At 32.9% G+C, this 12,229-nt stretch overlaps 1 protein-coding gene and 1 long non-coding RNA gene across 2 annotated transcripts in view; one reads left to right on the top strand and one right to left on the bottom strand.

Moving 5' to 3' along the window:
- Positions 1-461: 461 nt before the first annotated feature.
- The window catches only part of LOC133189207 (receptor-type tyrosine-protein phosphatase mu-like), a 36,450-nt gene continuing 24,682 nt past the window's right edge, over positions 462-12,229 (bottom strand). The window contains exons 15-23 of the mRNA XM_061324611.1: positions 12,019-12,161; positions 11,479-11,614; positions 11,159-11,308; positions 5,491-5,590; positions 5,296-5,369; positions 5,037-5,162; positions 3,745-3,869; positions 2,542-2,677; positions 462-533 (exon numbers count right to left, since the gene is read on the bottom strand). Coding sequence (XP_061180595.1) covers positions 462-533; positions 2,542-2,677; positions 3,745-3,869; positions 5,037-5,162; positions 5,296-5,369; positions 5,491-5,590; positions 11,159-11,308; positions 11,479-11,614; positions 12,019-12,161 — 1,062 coding nt within the window. The remainder of the gene's footprint in view (positions 534-2,541; positions 2,678-3,744; positions 3,870-5,036; positions 5,163-5,295; positions 5,370-5,490; positions 5,591-11,158; positions 11,309-11,478; positions 11,615-12,018; positions 12,162-12,229) is intronic.
- On the top strand, positions 7,636-9,050 carry LOC133189133 (uncharacterized). The gene is made up of 3 exons (XR_009721412.1): positions 7,636-7,761; positions 8,615-8,683; positions 8,990-9,050. It is a non-coding gene; the product is annotated as an uncharacterized LOC133189133 (long non-coding RNA).

Raw genomic sequence — 12,229 nt, forward strand, 5'->3', positions numbered from 1 at the left:
GAAAAGCTCACTTGAGCTTTCAGCTCAGGTGAGCTAAAAATGATGTAAAATGGGTTAACTGATAAGCTGTGAATAAATTTTCAAAACTATGATATGCATATATATGAAACATATTTCATACAAGAAAAAAAAAGAAAACACGAAAAATATTCAAAGAATCTTGAGGCAAGTATACCAGTAGAATTTTCAGAAGATATTTAAAAAAATGTTATTGCATTATTTGGTCGTGATGAACTTAAGAAGCATTTTGAACAAATGTTATACAATCTACTATTCAGATCTTTTTGTTAAGAATTTATAACCAATATTATTATTATTAGTCTCATTGTGCAGAAATTTTTATACAATGACAGATGAAATATTATAAAGTTCACGACTGTTTATGGAATTTTTTAAGAATGGTAATCTGTGTTCCAAACATCTGAACATTTTTTAAAATGACAGACAGGATTCCGAGCACTTCACATATTGGCGTATGTTCCGCTTGTTGAAACGGATCGGGATACTAATTGGTAGCATTTTCTATACTCTTCCTGAAACCAGAAATAAAGAAAAATGATTTAAATGATACACAGAATGTCATACAAATAACATATTTTGTTAAGAAATAAATAACAAGTTTAAAAACTTTTTTGATAAATGAAGTGGGTCGGTCACGTGATCAAATCCTGTGAAGGCCGAAGGTCTTCTCATCAGATTTGATCACGTACCGACCCACTTCATTTCCCAGTGAAATTTTTAAACTTTTTATTTATTACTTATATATACATTTGAGACGGACAATCGAATATAAATATTGCACTAACTGTTCATGATAGATTTTGACAAATTACGCAAGGCTTGAAAAGCGGCTACGCTTCAAATTCATCTGGCAAAGGATTCTGTTTTTAAGGGAATATTTTGTGAATGGCTACTTGTGATCAATTATTGTGAGTATATTGGTGTCTTGGAATTTTTGTATTCATGGGAACCCATATTCGATGTTTAAAAAACACAAGAAACACGTCCGATGTTTGATAATAAAAAGTTGGAGGAATTTCTGTCCGAAAGGGATGGATGGAGACACTTGTCCGGACCATGACCAGTTAACTTGAAATCAAGTATAAAATGATCAGAACATAAAATCTACGATTTCAGTAAGGCATATTTATTATGATGTTGACATGGAGGAACTGGCGCCAACTTACATTGCTAAGACAACGATCTCGATGATGGAGGTGTGCCTACCGAACTTTCGAAGTGCAGAGTTTGTCAGCTGTTTGTGGCGTGATTGCATTAGATTGATATTTTCCATAAGATTTTCAAATTTATTGTGAGTAAAGTTTAATGAATTTTTTTAAAGCATTCAGAGGTCTACAAGAAAAATAAGGGTACAAACATTGAGAAAATGCAGTTCAGACATGAGACTTATAACACGTAGTTTTCTATTCTCTATGTAAAATCGATCAAGAACTGTATTAAATACATACTCGTTTACATTGTAAATAAAAGGATTATTATTTCACTTGCGTATTTTTGTACATTTTTATGCATGAAAAACATGCTATATTGCTAAGTAGAGTAATTCTTTTTATGTAGATATAACTGCGCTGTGTGATTAGGTCAGGTAATGACTTATGACCTTCGAAAAACTTCATACAGGTATGAAGATATTTGCTCTTTGTATGTGTATATAATAGAGAGATACCACAAATGTATATATTTATTTTTGGAGGTTCGGGAAAAATATCTTAATAATTAGTATTGCAATTACCTCGCCGTTATCTACCTAATTGCCGCTCTTTTTCGGGACAGAAGGGAGATTGGGATGACAATCGCATGACTCGAACAATGAGTACCATACAAATACACCTTATTTGCGAAGACTGTACCTCAGATTATATGTCTTCGAATTTGGAATATTTATAGTAGTTGACTGACTTTCAAAAATAATAAGTGTCAGAATGAAGTGCTTGAAATTAATTAAACGAGTCGGCTTGAAAATGTAACACAAGAGGACGAGTTCCTTCTAATTTTTGTTCATAGAATGGTGCATGGAATGTTTGGCAAGATATTTCACCAGCATGTCTTTCTAAGGTGTACTTAAGTAGTGTAGAGTAACAGATCTCCCGTTCAAAGCACATTTTCCACATCCCCCGAGAAATAATTTCGCTTAGTTAACGTATTCGCTATATCAATTATTGCTTTATCTATTCTTTACTTTTTTTATTTGTGTGTGACCGGTTGGCAGGGGATGCTCACTCCTCCATGGCATCTGATCCCACCTCTGATGTTTGGAGGTCCGTGTTTGCTCTGCTCCTGTTTTGTATTGTTTGATGGACTTTTGAGCCGGAATACTGTTCGTTATCTTCATATATTTTATTTACCAGGCATTTTTAGGTTTGAGGAATCTTTCTTCTGTCGCAGACACATTTGGTGATTGTTCAGAACGTCATATCAATCGCATACTATTGATATTTTTAAAGAAGGGGTGAGCAATTGCCTAACCTATCGTAATCTAAACTTGTTATGTATAAGGATACTTCTTTCCGCCTCACTCACCAGCTTGTTGATTACTTCCGGTCTTCTAGTTTGCAGTTGCCGGACAATAGTAAATATATCAACCTCTCCATCCATACGAAGTTGTTGTAGAGCATTATGTAAAACACAGAACAGTCCTGTTGCACCGGCACCATTTCTATGTAAGAGATATACCTTGAGAATACACGATTCACTAATATATTCATGTTTGTGTTTAAGTAGTGGATTAAATAATTATCTCATTAGAGGAACCAGGGACGTATACTAACGGGATAACGGGATGATCAACTCTCGCAAGTCTTGCGCTATCTCGTAAGTTGCAGGATATCGTAATTCACTTTTAGTTAAATATATCTCTAATGCTATCGAATATTTCAGGAATATTTCAGGACAAAAACTTAATTTATCCATCAATATATTATTTAAGATTTGATGGTAGCACTCTTTATACTCCTTATCTTAGTATAATTACGGTTTATTTCAAAATCAACATATGCCCCTGATCGGCCTTAATTCAAGAAATTCGCCGAATTTGGTGGTTGTTTGCTTTATATTTATATTATTATTTTACAATGTATGCTTTAAAATTTATTAAATTTCAATTCCAATAAATAAACAAAAAGGAACGTAATACGTTTATCACAAAATAAACTTTTTTTTACAATGAATAAACGTAGTTTGAAAAACTTGTTTTGTTGTATGTAACGTTTTGGGCTAAGAAACATAGTGCTGAAGGAGTTGCCTATCCCTTTAGTATATAAGTCCCTTGTTGAAAACTTCTGAAAAGCTTGCTGAGTTTTACTTGGAAATTCCGATTTGGAAACATTTAGAATTCTATTTTCAATTGTGCTTTGCAATTTAGTTATTTTAAAATTAATAACATTTCAGTTTATCTATATTTTTTTTTCATTTTAGAGCAATATGAATCCAATGTCAGAAGAAAATCATTTATTGAGCTAAACCAATCAGTTTATGGGTAAATAACAAGTGTTTTTGTCTCGCAGGGATATTATTATTGTCAAATTCTACATTTGTTCATACTCCAAGAGCTAATGGAAACGATGCCATGCACGGGAAACAAGTTTTAGTGTAATTCCTTTTGCTTTTTATGCAATACTTCCTTACTTGTGAAATTTTAAAGTATTGTTCATTTGCTATTAATTCGTTGCATAATTATCCAACGACCGGTTTGCAAAAATATAAATACAAAACCATTGTACATACTTGCTAATAACAAGAGAAGTCATAGTAGATTCCTTTTCTTTTTCTAGCAACATTTCAACCACCTTTATTACTTCATCATCATTCTTGGAATATATCTGGAAGACGTCCATGCTTTGTGTCTTGCCCTGAGGATACAATATTTACATGTTTTATGTAATTAACACTACAGTACAACTTAATTTATAATGCAAGAATCATTTTCCATAATGATTATATTTAAAGTCATATTGTAATGTTATTTTCACATTTGATATGTATTTTTCTTAAAAGAACATATAAACTGTGTTGAAAACTTTAAGCATTTAATTTTCAAATATACAGATGGGAATTATATCAGACATTTTAGACGGATAATTGGTCATTTTTATTGTTTTCACGTTTTTCGTCCATATTTTTTTTAATTTGCTTGTTACTGTAATAAGGGTAAAATTAAGAATGACAATTATACATTTCCTCTATTTTTAAGGTAAAAAAAGGGCGGGGGGACGTGCACTATATTTTCATGCTCTAGCACAAATTTGCTGTGCTATGACGTTATATTCCGTTATTATGCCATTACTATAGGAAGGTAGCACTATTCTTGGCTGTTCTACACATTTTGCATATGATTTTAAAAGAAGTAAAACAACTAAAGATAAACTTGAACCATAAAAATGTTACCTGAGAATATAAGTATAAGCACTGAATTAGTATATTTGACATGCATTGTTTCATAACACGAAAGTCTGTGCTAAAAAATGCTTCATTGCGAGCTAACGCACGTTACTCAATTTGTCAGCACAGCTGTCCGTGTTATGAAACAATATAAAGAAACAATCGAAAGATATTGATTTAATGCTTAAATGTGTTTTTGACAGATAGGTCAGTAAATCAACAAACATCACGTAAAACAAGTAAGCTGCATTGATCGACTCCGTAAATGTTCATCCCCGTCCTCCTGACTGTTATCACATATGGTGGACAAGATCGATTTCCCCCTCTTGCAGGTAACCATTGGTTATCCTTATTAAGACAGAATCATGAAGAAAATAAATCGTGGTGATAATAATCTAGATAATAATAATACATATGAGTGATTATTTTCCACAGTCTAATAAGAAAAAAAAATCTAGAAATAGATTTTAAAAAATAGGAAAATGATTAGTCGGATTTAGATAGATAATAACCAAAAAAAAAAAAAAAAAAAAAAAAAAAAAAAAAAAAAAAAAAAAAGAAAAGAAAAGAAAAGAAAAAAAAAAGAAATCCAACGAACTAATTATCAATTCCATTATTAGGAATTTGATTTATTGTACCTCATCAAAGCCATTGAGGACCACCATTTCCCCCACTTGGTAGTCCATGCACAATCTCCAGAGATCTATTTCCGTATCAGGGAGAGGTTTCTGAGTTAGAATAAACCCAGCTGGATGAGTAAATGACTAAAATAAAAACATTCATGTAATATACTAATTGATAAGGGGAATTTTCTTTGTTGTGAAGGTATAATCTACCTTAAGATTAACAGGAATGCGGGACAAAGTTTTACAAGAATATAATATAACTCTTACATACGGGAACAATCACTGCATTTATATACTCATTTCTTCCCTTTGCATTTGATGCTAGAAATGGTCGATATTTTGACACTAAAACAATAGAACAATTAGAACAATTTCAATATTGAAAGGATTACCACGTCGCTTAATTAGAAGAAAGTCCTCTAATCTAAAATAAAGACATCAATATTTTCTAACGTTGATAGTTTACCTGGTAATATACCCATGTAAACATTTTTTGATCTGTTCGCTGAGCTCAAAGCGTCCTCTTTACATTCCATCTCGTAAACTGGAATCATGGTTTCTAAGAACTAAAATAGTAAAATAGTAAATAATAAAAATGTAATTTTCAGTGGTATTATTATTATTATTGTTTTTTGAATTCTGATAGAAATGAAAACAAGAGGCCCATGGGCCACAACGCTCACCTGAGTCAATATGGCCCTGTTGTTCTTCGTCAGCAGATTTTCCTCCTATATATTCATATGTAAAGCTTTGATCGCCTGTCACCAAACTTGAATCTATACTACCTGAGGATGCTTCCAAATCAATATGACTCATCATGGCTTTGTTGTTCTTGAGAAGAAGATTTTTTAAAGATATTTCCTATACATGATCTTTTGTAAAACTTTGATCCCCCATTATGGTCCCACCCTACTACTGGAGGATGCCTTGAACAAACTTGAATCTACAATACCTGGATGCTTCCATATCAATATGACTAATCATGGCTTTCCTGTTCTTGAAAAGATTTTTAAAGATTTTTCCTATATATTCCTATGTAAAACTTTGATCCCCCATTGTGGCCTCACCCTACCCTCAAGGGTCATGATTTGAAAAAAAAAAAAAAATCTACACTACCTAAGGATGATTCCATATTCAATATAACTATATAACTAATCGTGGCTTTGTTGTTCTGTAGAAAAAAGATTTTAAAGATTTTTTTTCTATATATTCCTATGTAAAACTTTGATCACCCATTGTGGCCCCATCCTACCCACGGGGGTCATGATTTGAAGAAACTTGAATCTACACAACCTGAGGATGATTCCGTATCAATAAGACTAATTATGGCATAGCAGTTCTTGAGAAGAAGATTTTAAAAGTTTTTTCCTATATATTACTATGTATTAAAAACATTGATTCCCCATTGTGGCCCCACCCTAGCCCCGGGGGTCATGATTTGAATAAACTTGAATCTACACTACCTGAGGAGGATTCCATATCAATATGACTAATTGTGGCTTTGTTGTTATTGAGAAGAAGAATTTTAAAATATTTTTCCTAAATATTCTTATGTAAAACTTTGATCCCCCATTGTGGCCCCACCCTACCCCTGGGGGTCATGGTTTGAAGAAACTTGAATCTACACTACCTGAGGATGATTCCATATCAATATGACTAATTGTGGCTTTGTTGTTCTTGAGAAGAAGATTTTTTCAAGATTTTTTCTATGTATTCCTATGTAAAACTTTGATCACCCATTGTGGCCCCACCCTACCCCTGGGGGTCATGATTTGAAGAAACTTGAATCTACACTACCTGAGGATGATTCCATTTCAATATGACTAATTGTGGCTTTGTTGTTCTTTAGAAGAAGAATTTTAAAGACATTTCCTATATATTCCTATGTAAAACTTTGATCCCTCATTCTGGCCCCACCCTACCCCCGGTAGTCATGATTTGAACGAACTTGAATCTACACTACCTGAGGATGACTCCGTATCAGTATAACTAATTGTGGCTTTGTTGTTATTGCGAAGAAGACTTTTAAAAATTTTTCCTATATATTCCAATGTAAAATTTTGATCCCCCATTCTGGCCCCACCCTACCCCTGGGGGTAATGATTTGAACAAACTTGAATCTACACTACGTAATGAAGGACTCACATAAGTTTCAACTTTTCTGGCCCAATGGTTCTTGAGAAGATTTTTAAAAGATGACACCAAATTTTCACCAATTCTTAATTATCTCCCCTTGAAAGAGGGTGTGGCCCTTCATTTGAAGAAACTTAAATTCCTTTTACCCAAGGATGCTTTGTGGCAAGTTTGGGTGAAATTGGCCCAGTGGTTCTGGAGAAGAAGTCGAAAATGTGAAAAGTTTACAAACGGACGGACGGACAGCGCAGTACAGTTAAGGCTACCCATGAACCTTTTATGGTAATGAGGTCATAATGAGGTTTGACGTCATGACAGCTCCGCCCTGATATATCTATATAAGGAATTAGACCTCAAAATAACTATTTAACGACAATTGCAAAAAAATTGTAACAAATGTCAGTATTCTTGTCTTTAAATAAATTAGAAATAGTGATTTTCTTTTGTTTAGAACATCATGTTGTCGAAATAATTCGCTTTTTATTGTGTCGTTTGGCTGCACTCGGCTTCAGCCAAGCGCTTGCACTCAGTGACACGGAATGTTGTTTACATAAAGGACGTGGAGACAGCAGCTGAGATTTGCGGTGGAAAATACAGCAAACAGGTAAATCTTCTAAAGAGAACAGTAATAAAGTAACAGATTTATGGTTTGTTTATCAGATGATGCAGATATTTAGAGAAATCATGGACTACTGAGGCTATTGCACCCCACCTCTCTACCCTGGGCAGCTGCAGGGGTTTTCATATTTAGATTCGTATATTATGTACGCATAGGTATCAAGATTTAGACATACTATTGTTAACATCAATATGAAATAATGGAGTGTGTATGTATAATATGTTTACATGAAGGAAGATATATTGGCAGTGCCCAGGAGCTGTGTCAACCCCCCCCCCCCCCCCTTACACACACAACACACACAAACATGATATGAAGTTGCACATCAACAGTTTAATTTGCACTGAATATGCAATTCCTTGCCGTTCAATTAATTTTTGAGAGAATGTATGTATCATGGAGATCTGCAGGCATGCAAAAGTTTGCTGTTAAATTTATTAATATTAATTATTGTTAAATTTCAATCATTGATAAAAGATTCATTAAACATATAATTATGTTGACATACAATCATCTTAATATGTAATTTGAAAAGGAAAGCAGGATATCAAATGATAATTTAGCACATCCATAAAGTGTATATTTCTGTAAAGTGAAACTGTATTGTGTATGTAATATACATGCATGTATGGATTTTATACCCCAGTCCTGTAAATCAAAAATAGGATTTAAAGTTTAAATTTTCACCAGCTAGTGTTTCATACTTTAAAATAATTCTTAGCATCTGTATTATGAAATTCTAAATCTGTAGAATGATATTTCTAAATTATAATTGAATATCATGTTATTTTATTCTTCTGGTCTGAATACATGATGTACAATTCTTTCATCATTGTAGCTGTCAGGTGCTGCATGCATATAATCCAGAGTTATCTACAGAAAACATATGCAACAATTTCTAAACATGGTATGTTCACTATTAAAATATTTCACAATAATTTTATTGTATGCCAATATAACAGTTTTTTTAATTTTGAACAGATGAAAGAATTAAATCTATGAATTTGTTTCCTTTAATCAGTTATTTTCCAAGCTTAAATTGCTAAATTGCAAATGGCAGAGTTTTAAAATTCCCAGAGAAGTTTTGTAACAAAAGATTTCATGAATTTTAGAAAATGTTATATTACATGGTTTGTTTTGCACATTGCAGTGCCATTTATTTTAACTAATATGTATTTGACTCATTATATTTTTGGTATATTTTATGTTACAGTAGCTGTTCACAAAGAATTTGAACCATTCCAGTGTTGACGCAGGCAGCAAGTGTATGGACCAAGTAAAAAGGTATGCTTAATGATATCAACAACACACATATTCATGGCACTATTATTTAAAAAAAATGTTTTAATAAATAAAAACAGCAGAGTTACAGATATTTTGATACATTTTATGTGATTTCATTAGATTTTACTCATTACATTGTTTCAAATTTTACTGTTTTAATCACCAGCACACTTAATAATATTTCATTTTATTTTTAGAATGGATTTTATCCCAGAGTACATGTCTTGATGGAAAAACTATGCACCTGCTCAGAATTACCCTCAAAGCCTGGCTTTGTATGGGAGAAGCTGTAGTTATTAAATAAATTTACTAGATGAATAATACTTTAACTGTTATCTTTCAATGGCAACAGTGATATGAATGTCAGCTTTTAAGGCTGTAAAGGTGTGAAAATCCAGACTTGCATGAACATGGTGTTACATTGAACCAAATAAAGCCTAATATTGGCATAATTATATATTTATCATGATCATTTGGATCAAAGAAGTATAGTTTAGCTCGGGTGCTTTCATTTTTTTTTTTGAGAAAATATCAATCTCTAAGCTTTTATACACAAACAAGTTTATCACAGGAAAAGACCCCCCCTTTAAAAAACAAAATGAAAGCACCCGCTCTAAATGAGATGCAATGGTTATATCCTAATAAATAAAAACTAGATCATGATGTTTACAAGTTAACAATGCCCAAGTATATATCATTGTACTTTCATCAAGGGAGCTAAGAAGCAAAATATAAGGGGTTAGATATGCAGAAAGGAGGATAGAACTAATTATATTAACAGGTGTAAATAACCCTCACCTGGTTTTTATATCTGAGTAATTTATAAGCCAACAGAAACTCTTAAACAAAAGAAGATTTTGGAGAGCCACTGAGGAAAACCCATATGTGAAACTTCATTCTGTTGCAGATATATATTTTTATTATGTCTGTTTGTAGCGGGGGGGGGGGGGGATGAACGGTTTCTCATCATATGAGGGAGGGGAGATCTACACGTTTATCAGAAATGATTGAAATTTAGTAATGGACATTTTTTCAATCTTACTTATATGATGTACTTTGCGGCAGTGCCGATAAACTTGATTATTATACATGTTTATATACGAACATGATAAAGGCCTAGATCATCGAGAAAATGCGGAAGGTATTCAACAAGGTCTTGTCTGGTGTATGAAAAGGACGAACACATACAAAGGAAAGTAATTAAAGTCAAGATCTTTATATGCATACCGTTTTGAATAAGTAAAATAAAGCCTAGCATAGTCTGTAGATGTTACATGTTCAAATTCGCGAGGTAAACAAACTCTACAAATACCAAAGAGTTACCTCCCGTGCCGGGTCACTAATGCGTTTGAAAACTATATTTAGAATGAATGTTTCAAGACTTCGATTTTAAACTAAAAAGTTCAAGGGCAAGGCGACATATGAAGAGGTAGGTTTTTGTATTAAATTGTTTATTTTACTGCATACTTTTTGAAAAGTGATGCTCATTTCTCTGTAATTCGCTAAGTAATTTATTATTTCACATGAAATGCGGAAAGTACCCTATTTTTTCAATACCGGTCTTTGTTTTTACTGAATAACTAAATAATACCAGAAATCTAACTGAATGAGCATTATTTTTGAGATAGGATAGATATCTGGGGACACATTGAAACCTTGTGCAGTGTAATTTTTCTTTGCCTTGCCCTTGAACTTTTCGGTTAAATTTGATATTTTATATCTTGAGCTAAAATAGGAGCCCACGTGACTACTAAAGGTCACATGATGACAAAAAATATCAATATTAAAAGCGAAGGACACACTCTTCAAGAAGACAGAAAGATATTTTCGGTAGAGTCGTATGCTAGAAAATAATACGGTTAAACTTCAAGTGTCTTGTTTTCAGTGTCTTTTTATAGAAAATGTTGCCTTAACTGTACTGAGAGACAGACAGACGGACAGACAGACAGCTAGACAGACGGACGACGGACAAAATGTGATCAGGAAAGCTCACTTGAGCCTTCAGCTCAGGTGAGCTAAAAAAGGATACACTAAATGTTAAACTACTTATGATTGTTTATCTGATAGATAAATCATTTCAAATACTATAATACGTTACTTTGAACTCCTTGTATAATTGTTGTTGATTCAATGGTGATGTGTCATTATGCAGTAAATTAAGTTTTGGTTCAAGATTCAATTCCGATATGACTGTCTCTCTTTCTTGGAATCCACAGAGTAATGCTTTGTGTAGGAACACATACTGTTCCTGAAATATGAATAAAACTGTTTATCTTTATACACTTTTCATCTTTATATGTATGATTTTGGTTAACGTGCTTAGAAAGTATGATTGATGCTTAGAAGCCTTGTAGGAAAAGAACGGTATATGAATAAGTTAAATATCGAGAATATTGTCTTAATAATTGGTAATCTTACAACAGTTTGAACCATAGTCATACGATCCTCTCTCATTTGCTTCACAAACTCAAATATGTTGATCCGCCCCGTTTGCCTTCCTTGTTTCAGTAAGGTATCGAGGCCTATAAAAGTACCCGTTCTACCAACTCCTGCACTGAAATTTGAAAAGACGTAAGTGTCTTGGTTATACGAAAATCATATAACACCTGAATAAATTATCCTGGTCACCAGGATTATACGATAACTTATCTTAATTATCCTAGTTATGTATCTACAATGGAAGGGTAATAGTTTTTATATAAATCATATTTGGGAACGACTTTTATATTTTAACATGTTGTGAATACTGCACTGCTTCTTTTATCTTTTCTCTCTATGGAGTACAAAACATTGAGAGTATATGTTGTAGAGAAATAATACCTTTTCATGTCTAAAAATCTTAAGAATTAAATGGATTTTCATCAGGAAACTTTACAATCTGCTTAACTTTCTAGAACTTTTGTTAAAAATATCATTTTGTTGCAAAGAATTCTAGCAATACAGGTGTGGCTGGCAAACCTGCAGTGAACAAGTAAGGGAGATTCAGACTTCCATTTTTTGGTAACAGTTCTATGAAACTGAACAAGTGCTATCTCTTCTGGGGTATCATGATCTGGCCAAGCTGTGTAGTGGAAATGGGTTATAATCCTTAGGTCATGTAGCTGTTGCCCAAAAAAGAGTTGTTAATATGATATTGTTATATACTTGATACATTAAAACTGACCATATG

The sequence above is a fragment of the Saccostrea echinata genome, unplaced genomic scaffold (assembly GCF_033153115.1).
Source record: "Saccostrea echinata isolate AGI-Se365-2 ecotype Australia unplaced genomic scaffold, CSIRO_AGI_Sech_v1 ptg000017l, whole genome shotgun sequence".
Classification (NCBI taxonomy): domain Eukaryota; kingdom Metazoa; phylum Mollusca; class Bivalvia; order Ostreida; family Ostreidae; genus Saccostrea; species Saccostrea echinata.